Genomic DNA, 20,981 nt, shown 5'->3' on the forward strand with positions numbered 1-20,981 from the left:
GTCGTTATATATCAGTAGATAGTTTTCTTAGATTTAAAAAAAAAAAATTTCTTGTCCAGTATTGTCTGTCTTTAAACTATGACTATATCACATATATTAATAGAAAAAAAAACATTTACTATGTTTTGGGAAAGGGTTCACAATATTGCTATTGTGTATTTTAAAACATAATTCTCTATAAATTCAATCTATTCACATATATCTCCTAGATGAATGAGTAATGTTAGTGAACTAAAAATCAGAAAGTAAAATGAAACAGAAATAAATTTACTTTATTTCACCTATTAATAAAAATATGTACCCTGTGAGATTAGTAGGTGGGGGCACATTTATTAAATACTGATGCTATAAAAAGAATCTCAGTACAAAATTATTCTATGGATGATTCAATTTATCTGCCATGGAAAATTACCTAGGACAGAAGTTTAATACATTGAGATGCTTGTGTAATAAGTAGGAATAAAATGGATTCATAAGATTCAAAAAGAGAAGGAAAGCTAAAAACCTGTGCTTCTGTCATTATCAATATACAGTGAGGAGGGAGAGAGAGAGAGAGAGACAGAGTGGGAGAGGGACAGGGGGAAGGAGAGGACCTATTTGATCAGACAACCTTGTATGTGTGGGGTAGGATTTTAACATATTTTTACAGTTTATGCACCAGTAAGGAAAGGAAAGCGATGACATATATATATGTTCTTTTACCTGAAAAGGAAGCTGAACAGACACATTCATGTGTGCAGTGTTTCAATACATAGAAATCAAAATTTATGGCAGGACTATAAATCACATGGTTTTCTGCCCATGTATATGGATTTTACATATGGAAATGTAACTAAGTTTTCTTTTACACAATAAAGGTATTAAAAATTTACTGAAATTGTTTATTGCTTTTAAATTCAAACTGACACTATATCTTCATCAGCAGTAAAGATGAAGACTTCAGAAATCCCCATTATTCATCTTGTTGTAAGAAAGGCACGGGGCATTAGACTCTGGGATTAGACTGTCAAAATAAACAGTTTTCATCTTTGTGAGTTATGGTGTGTGTGCATGTTTGCACAGGGCAAAGAGCAGTCTTCCACAATTTCAAGACATCAAACAAAGAATCAACCTCTAACCAAGCACAACCTGTTTCAAATAAGGGTTTGAAGAAAAAAAGCTGTGACTCTTGCCTTTGATGGGTCAGTGTTTCTAATGTCTCTGGAACATGTATGAATCTTCTCACCTGTGCCTCTGGTTCCTGTTACAAAAAATGCTTCAAAAGCAAAGCAGTGGATGAAAACAAGGCTCTGTTAGAGATCCCAGAATCCAGTAATCCTTCAATTACTGGCATTGCAAGAATTCCTGTGGAAACAGGAGAACTAGCTTGCATTTGAATTTTTACTCTGTCTCTTTGTCCAGAAAGAATTTGCATGGTAATGTTGACTTTTACAAAGAAAAGAAAATTGGAGGAAAAAAAATTTCCCAAGCCATACAAAGTAATTCCATTAAATGTTTACTTACACATTTTTTACTGAACATATTTCTACTTCAGTAGGAATGAAATGTGCACAACAGGAAAGCATGTATCCCCAGACCTTAATCTTGGGGATTGATTTGTAAATTAAATTGCATTTATGCCCGTTTCTATGAAGATATGAACTTTATCCTTGATATGCATATGGCCAAAATTCCAGACCCCATGAGATTCCTGAGAGAATGGCACAATGCTGCATACCCGGGGGACCCAAAAGGGCAAACGCCAGAGCAGATTGTAGGGTAGGGATGAAAACAATTGTCTGGGAACATTGGTTTTCCTCTAGGCTGTAGGCTTCTGGATGACACCTAAGCCTCAGCCTTCCTTGCCAAAGCATTTCCTTCTGAACCAGGGCTGCACCTCATCCCTCAGACCTTGTACCTGCACAACTCTGCAGAGTCCTAGTCAACATATCCATGGCCCCAGAGTTTCACTGGAGCTGCTGATGGGTGTTGCATGTACTAGCAGCCATAATGTGGTGACCCTTTCTCTGCACAATTCACTAATCACAGCCTTACTGTGAAAATCATGTCTATTATTCACCTTGGGTTAATTGCTATGCCACTGGTGGAGCTCAGCTCCAGATCAAGGCAGAAAAATGTGAATAACTACATATGTGTATCTATCTGTATGTCCTTGCCCTGATTACAGTCAGGAAACCTCCACAATGCAGTTAAAAACTACATCCAGCTAACCACAGAATGTCTACATGGTTCTCTAGGCATCACTGAGAGTAGAAACCAGAGTGGAAACTTGCACATAGAGATGTATCTCACATCTCTAACCTGTGGCTGCCTAAGCAAAGACACGTCTCTCTGTGGCTTTGCCATACCAGGCCATCCATCACTGCAGCATGCTGGCCCAGCTTTGAAGAGACACTCATGCCATTTTGCTCCTCCCAAACAAATATTCCAAATTCACGCTTCTTGGAAGTAGTTTCAATTCCATTAAAGCAAATGGAGCGGTGACCTTAAACCACGCCGGCACACACCCCACGAGGTACATCTACAATAGTCCAGACATTTTAAGACAGGACACAGGCATCAAAACATATAACCAGCAGAGAAGCTGGACTAAAAACAGAGCAGTCAAAAGTGTGCTTATAGCATGGGTTTCAGAAAGGAAACTACTTAGCACTGCCTAATGACTGAAGTCAGCTAGAAAATCCAAATGCTGTCAGGATTCTTCATACCTGAGGGGAGGTTTTGTGGTTACATCTGAATGACACTATGTGTCAAAACCCAAGCACGACATTTGGTTAGGTGTCATACAATGTATGTGCATGTAAAACATTTGTAAAGTATTTTTTAAATCAACAAATTAGTGTCTCAGACTGTCATGTTATTGCAATTGTGCTGTACCTGCAAACAGGGTGAGAAGCTGCATCTACATTTGAAAATTGCAAATACAAATTACATTTGTACATCTGAAAATGTATTTACATTTGATAAAGTTATGCAAAATATGATGGCAGCACTTGGCAATGTGTCTTTTGAAATAAGCTGGAAGAGCCCATTAATTTGAAGTTGTTAGCATAATGGTTTATGCCATTAGGTATCAAATCTCTTTTTGCAATTACAGAAGAGATCACAACCAACAAATAACGAAATTGTGTTTAGGTGCTCAGGAAAAACAAATTAGTTTAATCTACAGTCCACAGACATTTGAGAGCCATATGTTACTGTTGCCTTTGTTATTTTTGAAAGCTGCTATGATTTATTACTCTAAACATATAGCAACAAATTGAAAACATGGATTAAAATGTCTCCTACTTGACCTTTTCAGAGCTATCTCATGAATATAAATATTTATTTTATGGATTCAACAGCTGCTGATCAAGTTATATATTTTGAAAAGTATTATTTGAATTATTATTCCACCGTTCAAATTACATAGTTCCACGATAAATTTTGTAGGCATTTTATGCTAATAGGTACCTTACAAAGTGTTGCGTAACCCCCGTGAACTTACAGTGCATGAGTGGTTGTAGAGGCATATGATCATCTGTAACTTGGTGATCTTTCCACTATAACAATACAAGAAATCCCCTCTGGCATCAACTCGTCACCTGAAACAAATCTTAACTTCTGTTTATTCATTCAGAAATGAGAAATCAGTCAGCTATTATGAATAAAATAGGAACGCATAACAACAAAACCAAACCGAGCAGTTTCCCCTTTCCCTTGGATTTTCATTCCTGCTCACATTTGTAATACTTTCATTCTTAGCCTTGCCCTTATTTCTTCTCTCAGGGAGTGCAATCTCAGTGAGGACCTGAGCTGCCTTCACTTGGCACAAAACAAAATAAAATATAGTGCTAAGATGCAGTGATTGAAGACAAATAATAGAAGAAGCATATTGTTCCAATGCAGCTACGAAATTCTGGTGTGGATTACAGCCTATTCTCCCATCTGTGCCTCATTTGATTGAGCCATGGAAGGAGAAAAGATTACTTAATTGCTTTTCAGTGTGCATGTCTGCTGCAGGGTCAAGCACACAACCCACAAGCCCTTACACTCATGCAAAGAATTCCTGAGGTTATCAGATTTTTATTCCTTGTCCTGCAAAGCAGTGAAAACAGTCTGGTGTCTCTATGCTGGTTAGTATTATCCTACTCATCAGAAAAGTACTCTAAATTCCCATTTATTGTAACTACGCCAGTTTACCAGTGAACAAGAACATGAACACCTTCTGGGAGTTCTTGTTTCAGCTGCCCTAGAAAAGGCATTTCTAGAAAACTTTTATTTTTAAAATATGAGTCTAAGTTTTACTTATCTGTGTTTTCTGTGTCCTCAACTAGTTGTGACCTGCATAAAATGCACCACCTCCCTCTGTTACTCCCACAAAACTGGGGCCTCGAATATGCAATTTACAGGTTTAGCTCACAGAGTGTCTTCCAAATGACATTTATCTGAAATGCTTTTCCAAGTGCTTTCAGTCTCAGGCTGAATACTCCTCTGCTTTGATAACTACCTCAGATGCTTTTTCTTGTTCTGTCTCTGGCCTTGTTTATAAAGATATTGTGCAGTAAGTTAGGGAATGAATGTACAGCTCCTTTCCCCTAACTCTCTCTGTAAACACCCCTATAACACACTAGATTTACTTGCTTTGAAGCAACTTAATCTCCTCTCAATGCCACGTGAAATATCTAATACTTTCTGCAAACTGAGTAAGCACAAAAGAGGGCATGCAGGAAACCAAATTAGCTGTAAATTCACAGCTGAACACAATATTTTCTGTAGAAAAGCCATCTATTTCAGTTAATTCTTTGCAACTAGGTCGTGGTGATGATGCACCAGCATCCTTGAGATGCCTTCCCATCTTCCCGCTTTCACTTTCGCTGTCATGACTGTAGAGCTGGTGTCTAGTCAGTGAGAGAATCTTATTATAGTAACATCCAAATGTGACACACAGCAAGGATTAAAGTGTTATCCAACTTGTAAATGCATAAGCAGGCTCCCTGGAAACAGAATTCAGACTGATATTTTCATTTTCAAACCTGTATTTTTCTCCATCTGAGCAGGCAATGGAGCATCTTCTTTCTAAGTAAGATCCAATTATAATGAGGACTTGGATTGACAGGAAACATTATTATAACTGAATGAGCTGTCAAATCCATGATTAATAAGGTTTTTCATTTAGGTTCAACAATAGCAGCATTAGACTACTGCCATATTATTATTCAATAACTCATAGCATTCATAAGAAGGTTTATTTTCCGTTTCAGAGGGTAGACCAAGATGCTTCACATTCAGCTATTCATATGGGCAGAAGTGGTTTCAATATTTCATGAGATGATTTTATCTCTATTTTTTTTTCTGAAGATTCAAACTAATGAAAAGCCTTATGCAAAATCTAAGCCTGCTGTTTGAGGATTTAGTTTCTGTTTTCCTTCTAGCTCCCATGTTTTTGCATCCATATTCCTGTTGCTCGAACCATGAGAACAGTGAGGGAGGATGAACGATTTAGGAAGTTGATAGCCTGGGTGTTCACACCATCAAATGCTGGAGTAAAAGGTAGGAGACAAACCAAGACACGTCTGGTCTGTATGTTCAGCGAGGTGTAAACAGATAAAGAGCAGATATTTTGTGTTAGCCACCATGTATGTATGCATTCAGTTGGCTCAAACAGAGCAGATTTTTTTTTTACATTACACTGCTTTTCACTTTTATATGAGAGACAATGAAGTCAGGATGGTAATGAATTAAGGTATTAACAAGGGGGAAAGAAGATTTTTAGAAAGTGAAATCCTTTTTGTAACAAAAATGCAATTCCCTCCATCCTACATAAATTCTGCTTTCCCATTCCATTTCACAGTTTGATAGAATGTAACTGGATATTCTGTTTTTCAGTTTCACTATTTCTCAATTTCTCCTTCCTAGCTTAGCTTCTTAATCCGCTCTTCCACACAAACAGAGGTGCTGCTCCACCACTGCAAGTAGTTTAAATGATGTGTCAGGTTGAGTTAAAAAAATCTTTTAAGTCCAGCTTTTATTTACACATCATCAGTTATGTCTGACTACTTTCTACACAAGTATGATGTATCAATATAAGATACAGATATATAGAGATATACAGATAGAGAGCTAGCTAGCTAGCTAGATGTAAGCTATATTGTAGCTATCTTTTTCCTCATTTTCTTCCCTTGCTGACACCTTTCGTACTTGCACAAACTAACCTTTAACATGCAACTCTTAGTTTAATATTATCATCTGTCAAAGTCCCACAAGCTGGGGAAATTTATGGAGGCATTATAAGAAACATTTGACTTTCCATCTGTAACTCTTTTTGTCTTGAAACTGACTGCTACCTTCTGTAAGCCCAGTGGTGAAGACAAGGCAAAAGACACAAGATGTACCACAGCAGATGCAGAAGACAAGCACAAAGACCCATATTTTTATTGGAATAAACTATGAAGTGATTAACAAATGACTGATCTCTCAAAGGTGTTAGTGAGCCTCAGGGTTAGCACCTTGCTATGGTATAAGTTCTTAAATAAGTTATTCTTTCTTGTCTCTTGCTCTTTTAAATACACACAAAATACACACACTTCAGAATGCACAGCTGTCCTAGACAGCTGTCTCTTGGTCTTTTCAGCTCTTTTGTAGATAAAATTCCAGCTAAAAGCCTTAAACAAGGCTAAAATGTACTAATATTCAGTCATTTCATTGTTGATATTATTTTTATGATAATACTGTTGTTGCTATTGCAGTACCCAATGTACAAAATTCTGCATGTGTAGAAAAATCATTCCTTTCTATACAAATATCCAAGATGTGAAAATGAAACATCATGTCCCGTTTCACAGAGAAGAGACAGCTACATGAACAAGTTGCCACCTAGTAAATGAGCATGGATTTACAGCTCATTTAATACTCCATGGCAACTGGCTGCGTGGTTACTGCTCCAAAGTAAATGTGAGGTAGCTCTGACCCTTACTTGAAAGTGAGGCAATGTATCTTGCGTTTACCTGAGCTTTAAGCATCCATATAAAGTAACTAATGGGCTGTAAATCCACAATCTCTCTTCACACCTGGCAGTTTCTTCATGTAGCTGGAGGCAATGATATTTATGTGATTTGCCAATGGTCACTGAAGCAGCATTTACAGAAGTGGTGATGTAAACTAGACCTACTGAGATCCTATGAACCCCTCTCTCCACACAGCCAGAATTTTCTTGTAGAGCTACTGTTCAATTGCTTGGCACATTTCCCTTCAGATGACATTAATTCACAAGCAAACTCAACCATTTTTTCCTCATTAATACTGCAGAACATGCATTTACCACTTATGCAAAACAGATGAATCTCTAAAAGTAGCTTCCAGATATGGTTTCTTCATTTCACACATAAAATATTATTTACTTTTCAAAGACTCTTAAAGCTTAAAAGTGATGTTTTGGGAATATCTTTATCCTGGTTTATTAATCAGATTTCATCTCTAGGTAATTAAGAGTCCAAAGCAGAGCAGAGTCTAAACAGAATTCAACACCAATGTTGTCCATCAGGGTGGTCCATGGCATGCCACAAACTAGTCTTTCTTTTCCTTTTTTTTTTCTCTCAGTGACTGCTATTAAGTGACCCTCTGCTTAGACTCCATCAAGCAGGTTCAAGTGGAATATTGCTGCAAGACACTGCCTACAGTCATTGCAAGCCTGGGGTCACTGCCGGTTTTTCAGTGGCACTACAAGAATTGCAACAGACTTGAATACCCTGTGCATTTTTACTCCTCTTGTTATCCTGTATCAAAAAAAGAAAAAAGAAAAGAAAATCCGAACCACTACGTCACAACATACTGCCATGACATCTATTTACTATTAAAATTGTTTCATGTTGTGAGGAAAAACAAGATCAAAATGTTGTTAAATATCTTGAAAAAGTTTGGTGTAAATTATGCACCTCTACGCAAAAGAAAAAAAAATAATTGTGGTAGAGACAATAAATACATTAATTTTTAACCCTTAAAAGCTCCTTCTTCATACTTTTTTATGCTTTGACTATGGACTAACACATTCAAAAAGTAAAGAAGGAAAGCCCAGGGCTTGGACAGTCATTATAAATTTTAATGGATTTGAAGAGTCTCTCCACAGTACTCTCTGTTTCTTGATAATCACTCAATTCCTCACTGCAAGGACTCTCTGGAAAATGTGAGCCATGGCTACAGGTCTTTTAGGATGTGACCCTGCTGTCACGCTGACAGTAACTTTCTCATTTCCTTTCATGGGGCATATATTTCAAAGCATAATCCTAACCTCCCGGGATGCTTTCATTACCTGAATGCTCAGCTAACAGTACTGCCAAAGCTTGAATTTCATGAAAGAATGCATAATGTGAATGGGCAATGTCAGTGCTGTCCCTTACACTGACCACATACAACACTTAAAGGACTTTAAAGACTTTAGTGAAGCTCCTTTTATTTTTTTTTCTCCCATCATTTTTTAGCAGTGGCTATGTCAACACTAGTTGATTACACAGTGCCTGGAAAACTTTATTTCAACTTGTGCAAAATTTCTCTTTCCACAGAGTTCCCAGGCATAATCTGGTGGTTAGAGCAGCCCAACGCCCATTCCCACAAGGGAGACCAAAGGGATTTTAGTAGGGACACCAGCCACCCCACACCAGCTTTCTAGGCTTTTCAGAGCCCAGAAAATTTCCTGAAGGTGTTTGAGCAGGGATGGCATCAGAGAGCCTAGGAGCTGACCAGAGCTGTGTCAGCATCCAGAGCATCTGTGGCATCCTTGGGGGCTGTCTGCCAGGTCACTGCCACTGCTGCAGACAGGCATTGCTGGAATGTGGGGACTGTGCTTCCTGCTGGAAATTTGTTGTGCTTTAGATTATCTCTGGCCATTTTAAACTGGAAAACTCGGTAGTGATTTCCAAACAGAAGTCCAAAATACATTCCATAACAGGTAGTGCTTCAACAGCTAGCTATTGACAAATTTAATTTTCCAATTTTCTTGCTGTGAGGAGAAGGGCAAACAGTAAAATACAGCCTACAGAACAGCTTTGCTGGAAGTTAGGCTTCTTGGAACCCCAGTTGAAAAAAAAAGACATTTCCGTGCCCCCACTCCCCAAATTCTATTTTTGGAGAGTTATTCTGTTGCAGTGGTTTCTTGAATTTTAGATTTATTTTTCTACTTTTTCTGTCCTGCTTCATAATTATGCATAATTATATGATTTAGTTATGTTATGTGTTGTATTATGTTATGTGCTTTCTGCAAGACAGGAAAAAAATGTGCCAGCCAGTTCTTTCCTTACTGACTTGACATCAATGTCTTTTGGCTCACATTCTCTGTTCAGGATTTTCCTTCTTGTCAAGGGTTCCATATTTTCATGTGGTTCAATTTTTCATTTCTTCTGGACATCCTTTTTATTTTTATATTTCTTTTCTCTTTGTTCTCCAAGTAATTCATTTTAGCTCTAAATTAAGCAATTTGCTTTTAACCAGTTGGCATTTTCATCCGTCAGCATACCCAAATGTTCATCTGTACCTTCCTTAATTCCATGTACTATATCAGCATTTCCTGTATCACTAATGCCTTTCTGCAATGAGACTTACACCTCAGATTGCCCTGCTGTTGCTTTAGGCAATTATGTACTGCCTGTCCTTGTGGCAGGCACACTGAAATCTTCCCCACTCTATTTTGGTTTTGAGAGTAACATCAAAGCACTGTAAGTGCTTACTGCAGACTTGATGATTCTCTGTGGAAATTTTAAGCTTCTGGTACTTTTTAAAAGAAAAAGAGGATACTGAGAATATCAGGAAAGCCCATCCTTTATTAGCTTGACCTTCGGGGTTTCTAGTTCCTTTAATCCCTTCCTGTTGGTTCATTCAGAGTCCATAGTGTACCCAACAGTCCTGGTCTCCAGCCAGCATTGCTTGGTTTCTTCTGCAAGAAACCCCAGGATGTGAAGTGGGATGGCACATGTATAGCCTTCAGCATAGTATAAGGATGTGGATAGGCTTTCCAGAAAATGGTCACAGGCCCCCAGATCCAAATACAGTTATAAGGATCAACAGAGCATCAATACAAAATCCTTCAGCTTGAACTGTCCAGCCAACAAGAAAATTGAACTGCTTGACACTTGTCAGCACCTACACCCTGCTCCAGCTTTCTCCTGAGAGCCTAGCAGGAGACTGATCCTGTGATGAGGTTTGGAATACATGCTGCTGGGGAAGGTAACAAAAGCCTCTGTGTAACTTGAGATGTCCCTGCAGCTCCCACTCCTTTGTGCCTGTGGCCTGGGCTTCAACTCACTGCATGAGAGAAGAGCAAGAAGTGGAGATGTGTTGGGAAGAAGCAAGGAACAGGAAAAGGCAAGCCTGTTGAAAGCTGTACAGGGGAGTGGGGAACCAATATCATATAGGTTAGAGGTGGGGTGAAAGGCACATGAAAAGTATAGCATGAGGGGACCCAAATACATGGATCTGGGGGAAATCAGGCATGTATGTCACATGATGGTTTTTAGGAGGGAAGGAAACCCATGGATGGCACAATGCAGACATGGTTGTTGGGCAAGTGAGAACATGCAGCATAAGGACTTGGAGGGAATTTGGGCCTGATTCACCAGGTGAGGCTGTGGTGGAGATGAGATTTTGATACACTTTTGGAAATTGGCCACAATGACAATATGGGGTGGTCCTCAGTTTGTAGAGCTGTACTTCCAGCCTTCCCATGTTATTTATTAGGGACTTACAAAGCTACTGGAAAAGTACAGGGAGAAACAATAGATAGGATGTGGGTAAGGAGGGGGAAAGAGAGGATGGAAAGTGACTCCTCCAGGGACTCTTCTGTGGAGACAGGAAAAAAGGGAGGAAGAGGAAGCACAGGTGCAGCATCAGCAACCACCGTGCTGCACCTGTCAGAGAGAAACCCTCCCCTTTATGTTTGCATATGCACATTTCTGCATCTGCTAATGAACCTCTTTTTTCTTCCTCATTTCTAGAGCCAACAGATTGCTAACTCCTGAAATCTGTTACTACCTATTTTTTCCTAGCTGTCCAGTGTGCATTTTCTAATGTGCTTTTGTTTAGGTAGGTTAGTTTCTTGCTACACAGCAGAAATATTTGTATTAAATCTACTCTATAAAGCAGCCAAAAATGTGAAAAATGCTCCAGAAGCAGAAAATAAATAGTTATGAGGAAAGAAAGGAGATACTACAGGAAAACTCATTTGCTGAGAAATGCAGCTTATGTCTTATCAACTTAATTCCAGATAAGTCTTCATTTTGCTGTGAGGACAGATGAGATAAATATGTTAATGGCAGATTTCGATAGCTCAGTTTGTAGAACTGCAAAGCCAGATGGAAGTGATAATTTTTCTTTTGTTTTAATTTTGAAATAAAAAGCAAGAAACCAAGAAAGTTCTCGGTATCTTAGCACTGTAATGACTTTTGAAAGGATAATGGACCTTAGCACAAAATGACGATTAACTATCATGCCCTGATGCTCCTATTTTATTAAATTCCAGTTTCCTTGGCTGGAATTCTCTCAACTTGCTTGCCAGAGATGAGCAGATTACTGCTTGTGACTGACTTTTCCAGTTTCACATTTATTAAGTTATTTAGCAGAGATCCAGCTGGTGGATATTTTGGTGATTCTACTGTAGCTCAGGTTAGATACAGGTTAGACTAAACAGACCATTGATAATAACATTGGATGGAGCTAACCTCTCTTACTCCTTATCAGGAGTGAAATACTGCCTTTTTTGTCCCTTAAGGAGTGCCCTTATGGTTTTAGAAGTGCAAGGCTAAATTGTGACTTTCGACACATTGATTAAGATTGCATTTAGCAATATTTGGTGTGGACCCTTTGTTTCAATTTAATGCAAACCACTGATGGACATAGATTAACTTAAATTTGTAGGATATTTACTGCTTGAACTGATAGGCAAAAAGAAAGCTGGAAAACATTTCCTGCTTGAATCTTCTTGAAGGGGAAGAAACAGTAGGTCTCCAAGCAGGTGAAAAAGGAAATTTTAGAAAACTATTTCAAGGAAGTTACTAAGTGAAAACTTGGTTTGTCATATTTGCAGTGGTATTTCTAATGTGTGGAAAAAGCAGACACATCTGGGTTGTTCCTTTTATATGAATTTTCATTTCAAGAAAGTGAGGTCCTGAATGAGTACTCCCAAAGAAACTTCTCTCCAGGAGCAACTTGACAAGATGCTCCATTCTCAACTCAGTAGCATTAACTACTAGGGTTTTATTAGGTCATTTTCACTTTCTAGATAAGCTCACAAATCAGAAACTGAATGACCCTTTAGTTCTACAGGTCAGTTAAAACCCCCTCTGAAATTCATTCCAATAATGCTAGCTAAGAGAATGTAGATTTCTGGTGAATTTTATAATACATTTTACCACAAGACAAAGGACACAAATTGTTATGTCATTCCTGTCCTCAGCTGAGGGTGCTTGTGGGTATAGGCATTGGCTATTTGATAAATACTTGCTATTGGCTAGTAATATTAGATAGATATCTGCTGTATAAAGTATTAGATTATTTTCATTTTCAATAAAAGCTATTTTTTTTAATTTGTTTAATTTACACGCATTTTCTTGGGGTTTGTCTTCTTCAATTAGCAAGTAATACAAATTTGCATACGTATGTGGTCTGGATGCTAATTACACAAACAAAACGCTCATATGAGAGGGAAAGGGAAAGTCTATGCTGTGCCGTGGAGGGGAGAAGAGAGACCCCAGGCTCTGGAAATGAAAGCTGTATCAGCAGGAGCTGAGCTACTTAATTAACCCTGTGAAGAGACTGGGCAGAGTGCTTGGTTAATGCAACTGCATCATGTTTGAGAATTCATCTGCTGTCTCTGGACTTTGCTGAACTGTGCAGACATCCACGTCTCTGCAGCATTGCACCTTGCACGCAAGCAGAGGCAGTTCTCACACTTGTCTGAGGTTCCACTCCATGCTGGATGCCAATCTCATACAATCCAGTGACTCACATGACCAAAAGTATGCTGTGAAGCATGCAGTCCTGCTCCTGGGCCCAGAGTTTCCTTACCGAGGTCAGAGAACAGCAGGAAGAGACAGCTGGAGCCTCTCTGCCCTCACAGCCTTGCTGAGCTGAGGCAATCAAAGCAAAAGCTGCAGGTAAAGGTGACCTATGCTTGCAGATAATCTTCAGCTATTGGCAAAAAACAGATCTTAGTCTTCTGTGGACCCATGCAGAAACAGCATTCTATCCTGCAGTTTCAAACCAAGCAGAGCTTCTCAACTTGTGCAAAGAAACCATTCACCACTCTCCAGCAAGCAGCAGCCAGGGCTCCCCAAGCACCAGGCAGGGAGTTGCCTGCAGGAGGAGCGTGGCAACTCGTGCAGCACTAAAGCTTATCCCAGGCTGCCACTTGTCAGGCTTAAGTTCAGCTCATTAGGACGCTCATCTGTTATTTATGCAAATAAGTCTATGCATAGTCACAAAATATGCAAAGATGGCTATTTATCAGTTTGGCACAGTTTCTGACTTTCTGAACCCTCAGACATTCCTGATACATTTAAAAAGAAAACACAATCTCCCCTAGCACTGCAGAGGGGACAAGACAGAGCCTAGCTGCTACCATCCACCTCTTCTCAGAGGACTCATAGTGCTCAGGATAGGAAAGATGCTGCATTCTGCACGACTTTAAACACAGTATGTTACAGCTCAGTATACTTAATCTAGTGAATAAGGGATCTCTACTTGTTTCGCCTTCCCAGGGGAGGAGATTTGCAATATGCATAACTCCGAGCATTCTGACTAGAGGTCATTATTTATTTATAAGAGGCACCTGCCCCCCAAAATTAAAAAGGGTTTTCTGAAATAGTGTTTAAATTATCTCCTTTGTCTCAACAACTGCAGTCTAAAGTTACTCTCACTCATTAATGTGCAAAAGAACCTCAGCTCATCCCTCTTCTGCCCTTATGAAAATACCCGCTTCTCACTTTACGAAAATATTATCTTCTGCATGACCTGGAGTCAGTATCCACCTGCTTTTCTGCACACACAGCCATCAGTAACTGCAGGAGGTTTGAATCCTCCTGGCAAGGGTACAGATTGACCAGAAACAAAGCTTCAGAGAATTTTCCCCCAGTTCTTTACCCTGGGCCAGTAACAGGGTGATTGCGTGCCTCTTAGCTCCATGGACATGGATACATGTTCATGTATCCTTCCACAGCAGGATGTCTTATTTAAGTTGCTCAACGTTCATTGTAAAAATTAGAAGAAAAGGTGTTTCTGTAGTAATGACAGGAGAAAATGACATATCCTTTTTCTGTAGTACCCTTATCTTAGGGAGCCACTTTACCCATTCAATTCTCCTATAGACTGTTGTAACCATCTCCCAGGATCTCTCTGGAGCTTTGGAGCTGCATGTGGTCTTGGAATTGGGGAATGAGAGGAGGAACACCTCCAGCTGGCAAAGAGAAGTACTCACAAATGCTGTCCTTTCAGAGTGCCTACAATTCAACTTCAGTTTCATACCACCACACAAAAAAGAACTTCCCCTGAATCCCCAAAATATAATTACATGAGTTACATTTTATTTAAAGAATAGCAATAATGGTAGTCAGTCCACCCTGACATCATCATGATGATCTCATCAGGAGAGAGAATAGTAAGAGCAAAAGCAAGAAAACTCTTGGGTTCCGATAAAGAGAGATAATAAATGAAGGAAAGAGGGGGAAAAAAGCCCAAACCAAAGTAGTCACTCACCACCACAAGAAAACTGCTGTCTGACCAGTATCTGAGTTATGGCTGCCTTCCTAGGCAAATCACCCCCTCAGTTTTTATTGCTGAACATGGTATTATGTGTCGTGGAATACCCCTTTGGTAGTTCGCCCACCTGTGCCTTCTCCCAGTCTCTCGCCCAACCCAGCCAACTTTCTTGGGAAAGATTGGGAAATCAAGAAGGCCTTGACACTGTGGGTGCATGGCTGTAAAATAGCCAAAATATTGGTGTGTTATCAACCCTGATTAAATCAAAAATACAAAAAATACTTTACCAACTGGTATGAAGAAAATCAACTCCACGTCAGTCAGATGCAACACAAAGATTAATGAACAAATGCATTGTCTTAGTTAAACATGAAGAAAATTGTTCCAGAATGCGCATTTCTCTTTTAACATCAAGTTCTATTCTAAAAGAATTGTCTTTTTTTTTTTTTTTTTTTTTTGTCCCAAACCTATTTCCCACTTGGGTGAATGCAAAACAATGAATTCAAAAATTTCAATGCAACCTGTCTCTCTGTGAACTTAATTCTGCAATTTCTAGCTGAGCAAGATTATCTTTACATCATGAAAACATATGCTTCCCCTTAATAAAGATTTAAATACAGGCACTTCAAATCTCTCCTTTCACTTTTACAATGGTGCAGTAAAGGATTATCCATGCAAAATTATACAGCCAAGATTTCTGCTGTCAGTCCGCATGGTTCCGTTGTTTTTCATGGATCAATTGACACACACTGGAGCTTTTAGCCTTTCCTGTCTGTAATGGCTAATTTGCCTCTTACAGGGAGCTGAGCGCCATCTGTGTACGGGCCATAAGGATACAACAGTGAAATGAAGACTTTAAGCCCACAGAACATGACCTGTGGTTGTAAGGCAAAGACAAGATGGGATACCTTACCTTTGGAGCCTGTAGCACGTCAGACACACCTTCCTTAGTCACTGCAAAAGTAGGTGTTGGCGCTGTGGTTGGCTTTTTGGGAGGCCTGGGTGGTGGATGAAGGGTTAGGTTTTCATATCTTCGCAATGTATAGTATTCCTCTTCGCTGACCTCTTCCACTGTTGTCCTAGTCACAGGCGGTACAACTGTCTGGACATCTTTGCTGAGCAAATGGACCAACATGTTTAAGCGATACACAGGAATCTCCCAGCTCTCCACTGGACTGCTGGCACTACTGATCAGCAAGTAAGAATCTGTAATTTCTTCTTCAAACTGCAGGCCAGGCGCGGCAGCCAAGACATCTTTCTCTATGGAAAGGTCCCTCACAGACACTTTGACATTAAAAGGCAAATGGAACTCTTTGCAAATCTCAGAAAGATGGTACTGTTTCTTGTCATGAATCACTTCCACAAAGCCACCTTCCATGTACATAGGGAGGAGCACTTTTTTATATGAATCACTTAGTATTTGCTCACAAGCTAAAACATCTATGAGTCTCTTTCTTCCCTCATACAGAACTTCACTAGTCTGGTGGTGCTGAACTAGAAATTGATCTCCAACTGAAACAGAAAAAAGCTCTTTATGAGGAGAAGTAAAGGCTTTAGTTGCTACAACATGAAGATGTTCTTTTTCACTTCTTGCTATCTCTAAGTCATAAGCAGTTGGAAACTCTCGAGGTCTTCTCTTGAATTTTCCTTTGTAGCTCATGGGTATTAAATAACGTCTTTTGGAGGAATCACTTCTCATCTCAGAGGCTAGGATTCTTGCTGCCTGGTACTTTTTGTAGATGACAATCTCTTTCCCTGTAGACAATAAGTTATAAGGTTTTTTGCTTCCTGAAGGCCCTTCCACTATCTCAGCAACCATAGGAAATTCTTTGCTTGTTCTCTCAAATATATCTTCCAAAGAAAGTGGCTGAAGGAAAGAGCTAGTATCATAACAGTCTGTTACATCCTTGACCTCAACATCCAGATCTGAGAGAATATGAACTATGTCCTTTTGAACTGAAAAGAAAAAGATATATATTGGGTTTTGTTTTCAAACTGACATAATAAAATATATGTCCTGTTGGCCAGATAATAAAAGTACCTTCTCTGAGGTGTGTGTGCCCATGTACGCATCCCTAACAGGGCCAGCCAAAGTCAAATTGTTGTACTTTGAGAGCTATGGTTATCAGACATGCATGGGACCACACAAATGAAGAGAGAGAATAAGATGTGCAAGTGAACACAAAGTTTAAGAAAAAAAAAGACTAATTCACTATTTTCCCCACAGCATTTCCAAGTTTAATAATTTGTTTATCTTCTCAAACTCTTGGGTAGGAGCTGTATTTTAATTCTTTTATTTTATAGCAGCTTAGGTTTTCTCTAAAGAAATGAGTAGGGAAACATTTTTAATAAATAAACAGCACTTGGATCCATTGAAAACATGTTGCTGCTGTGGCCAGATGGAGAGAAAGAAGGTATTTTCATATTTATAAGAATGATTAAAACATCTGTAATTATTAGGAAATACTATTCTTTAGCAAAATGGCTTTGTATAACTAAGATTCAGTTATTCTTATGAATTAAGACATTTTAATATTATGTTCCTCTCTGGAACTGTTGCATCTTTTTCTGCATCACCTGGTTTTATTCAATGAGCCAGTGAAATTAACAACCTGACAGGGAACAACAGCTCTTTTACGACAACTGAATGCAAAATTTTGAACACAAAATTTCCAAGAACAAAGCTGACTATGTAATTAAAGTTTGTTTAAGAATTTGGCTCCAGGCCAGTGACACCACAGGTTGCTGACCAAGACAGTAAAATTTAACAAGCAAATAACATTTAATGACTCCTTTCAATAAGACTTATTCTGCACAGATCTACACAAAGGGATGCTAAATTCTGGATTCACACTTCCTTGTAGCAGGACATAGCAATATTTTATACTGAAAAGTTGGTATCAGATTTATTTTATATTATAGCATTCTCTGACAGTGATTCAGGGTGTTTGTTCCAACTCTGCTTTTGTAACATTGACACCTCGAGGTGATAAACATCTTAAGCACCAAAAGGGAAAGACAATAAAGGAAAATAACTGGTGAAAGTGAAACTTTCAAGAGCATTTGTGAGAGTTCCACACACATAACTTGTTCATTACTAATAATGAGAAGTATAGAGGATTCCTGCTCACAGCCTGTGAAAATGTAATCAGTTATCTCAGTTATCAGGATTTTTTTATATATATATAATGGATAGTATTTCTCAAACTTTATCTTGTGTCTATTTATAGTTCTTCTAAAACTTGTGAAAATCCATTTTTCATGGTCCACAAGAGAGTAGTTATTCATGAAGCACCATGAAGCCTACTTTTCAAGTTTGTATTAAATAGTTATTTAGGACATATGCAATGCTTAAATATTAAGAACACCATGAAACTTTAAAACAACAAATACAAACCTTACTGGAATAATTGATTGAAACACAAGTGAATACAAATATTTCTGAATCTTCTGAAGGTTTTCAGGGACATTAAATTCCTAACGATTCTGCACCTATATCAAAGTGGCTATAGCAATACACCTGAGTTAATTGAGCTTCAGGAGATGAGCTAGATCCCTGAATCTAGCTAGAGTTATAACAAATTGAGTACTTTATCTTTTGAAGTTATAAACTCACACAATAAATCACATAGCAAGAACAGCTGAATATCTTATGATAAGCATATAACAACTACAGTATATTGTGTTAACAGTCGCTGTCCACTTTTATTTCTCTCACTTTTGTCCATTTGATTGCATAATTCAACAGAGAAATGTTAAATTGTGAAAAGATTTCCAGCTTAATATCCTCATGAATGGTACATTTCTGTTAGGATTCAGTTTCTATAAAGATCATTGGTTTGATCCTAGTAAACGCAACAAGGAGCAAAACCTTCTCAAAAGCTAAGCTACTATCCTGCAAACAGAACCCAGCTGTATCAATGTTTTGGTGGAACGACTAGAGCAACTAGTGCCATAGATATTTTGGAGTTTTTAAAAATAAAAACTCAGAGAAAAAACTTTTAAAGATACTGGTTTTCTAATCTTTTTGTTTCCTTAAACCAATAGGTTTCAGAAATTGTCAGAAATATGACTTTTTTATATCCATATTCAGTTGATATTTGTTTCTGCAACATCATAAAATAACATGATTTTCCTTTCTGTGACATCCTCATTCTGAAATGTAAATGATAATTAATTGTACTGCAACACATACGTCCCTATTCTTTTTCTACTTCCTAGACATAGACATGAATGATCAAGTGGCTTCTCCATGGCCAAAGTCTAAGACACAAAGAGAATCTGGGAACCAAACAGAATTCCTAAGCTTAACATTTTTACTGTGCAATATATTTTCAGTGAGGATTTAATTGTAGTGATCAACAAAATGCAACAGAAAGAAATGCAAGGTAATGATCTGAACTAACAGATGATAAAGAAATGTTAAATGAAATATTATTGCTATCTTTCTTCCTCTTGAAACTAACATTAGTGGCAAATATAGATAAGGAATTTTTAACAAACTGAATCTTTCATGTCTATTTTAAGAAAATTTTGTGTACTTAAGGGTACTTTTGTACTTTGCTACACCAAGTTTAACAGAACACTAATTTTAATTCCTACTTACATTTCATTACTGCCTGCACTTCGTAGACAGGCATGAGACTCAAACAGCCATCAAAATTCTCAGGAAGTAGACTAGAGGAGTCCCACTTATGTAAAGTATTGGAAAGTTTAACAATCCGGTTTCTACTCTTAGGGATTTTCCATTCTGCAATCTCTTTTAGGGTGTATATCTGGTTATCTTCACACTCGTAGAATTCTCCTTCTTGCGAAAGGGGCAAAGTAAAGGAATGAGATTGGTTATTTCTGACCACAACACAGTTCACAGCCATCGTTCCATGGACCTCTTCCATTGAGTTGAGAGTGATCTGCTCACCATGTTTTATAGTGAAGTTTGCCAATTTTATATCCTCAGCACTGTAGAAACAAGGATGGCCAAATCTTGTTGGCCCAATGGAGACTTTTCTAGCAATTTCTTCAATGCTGACATAAGGAGTCTTATCTGCCACAACCTTATAAAGACCTAAGAACAGAAAACTTGCATTATACAAAGGGAAATGCACAAAGCAAGTCATGCCAAATTTTAGACTGTGAATGTTACAAAAATGAGGAAAAAAGCACATAAAATAATTCATAGGTGATAGCTCAATTGCTAGAAATACAACTCTATAGAGCTAATGTCAGCTGCATGGTACAATGTATAGACAGCTGAAATTAACCCTTTCTGTCATGTATTGAATTTCTGACATCCAGCATTTTTAATCCACAGTAAAATTTTTCTTTGCCACAGAAAAAAGAAAAATTATCCTAAATACCTATCTGTCTTCCTGGAAAATCAGCCTTTGAGAGCTAAATGCAGATGTGGTATGAGGAAACACAACATTAATGTGATCAGTTCATGCAGGATAAATTTCTTGTCTAAACATCAGTACCATGCAATCTTCCACATACAGACTGGGAATTCCTAGACCAAATGGGTTTAAAGATACATCCCAAATGAAAGAGTAGCACCTACAGATAAGAAAAAGCAAATAGATTTTAACGTATCTGATAGCCCAGTCCACCAGCTGGATTAAATCAAAGTCTGGATGCTGTAGCACTCCAGCCATCGTGAGGCAATTAAAATGCTGAAGTTCTGCAAGGCAGAAGCTGTATCTGAGCTTCCCTATCTCCTAGGGACATTATTACTTCATGTTAATCATGCCCTTTGGATCTGTCTTATTAGGAGTTTCCATTGCAAGAAAAATGTGTACATTTCTATATTTGCGTGAGGGTTTTCATAAAAGAAGATGAACTGGAGGGTTGAGAGAACTAAAAAGCAGGTCTTAGCTGAACTGTGTGATTCAGCTGTCTCCTTCACAAGACATGGCAGCATTGTGAATGCTGAATTATGGAATTTCAGTGCAGCTTCCTGAGACAGACATTGACAAAGACTTGCTTTCAAGTGAATATTACCTAGAATAGAGGTTATTTCTAGGCCAAGATTGCCAGACACAAACAAACCGATAGCTACAGCTATAGTGACAAAGAAGACAAGCTCCCTGGGAGATACTGTGCCTTTTCTGCCTTTGCCAAAGCCAACCAGCAAAAATCCTACGGCCTCGCTCCTCCACATTATTGACTCCTCCAGATCACAGAGAAGGCATTTTGAGGTAAAGGTATACTCCTACTTTGGCTATTAAGGAGAAGTCATGGGATCAGGAATGAAGGAGCCTGGTTGA

At 38.4% G+C, this 20,981-nt stretch overlaps 1 protein-coding gene across 1 annotated transcript in view; it reads right to left on the minus strand.

Moving 5' to 3' along the window:
• Positions 1–20,981, minus strand: part of THEMIS (thymocyte selection associated) — a 71,186-nt gene that overhangs the window by 29,611 nt on the left and 20,594 nt on the right. The window contains exons 3-4 of the mRNA XM_062488802.1: positions 19,325–19,783; positions 15,632–16,674 (exon numbers count right to left, since the gene is read on the minus strand). Coding sequence (XP_062344786.1) covers positions 15,632–16,674; positions 19,325–19,783 — 1,502 coding nt within the window. The remainder of the gene's footprint in view (positions 1–15,631; positions 16,675–19,324; positions 19,784–20,981) is intronic.

Source organism: Cinclus cinclus, chromosome 3, assembly GCF_963662255.1.
Source record: "Cinclus cinclus chromosome 3, bCinCin1.1, whole genome shotgun sequence".
Taxonomy (NCBI): domain Eukaryota; kingdom Metazoa; phylum Chordata; class Aves; order Passeriformes; family Cinclidae; genus Cinclus; species Cinclus cinclus.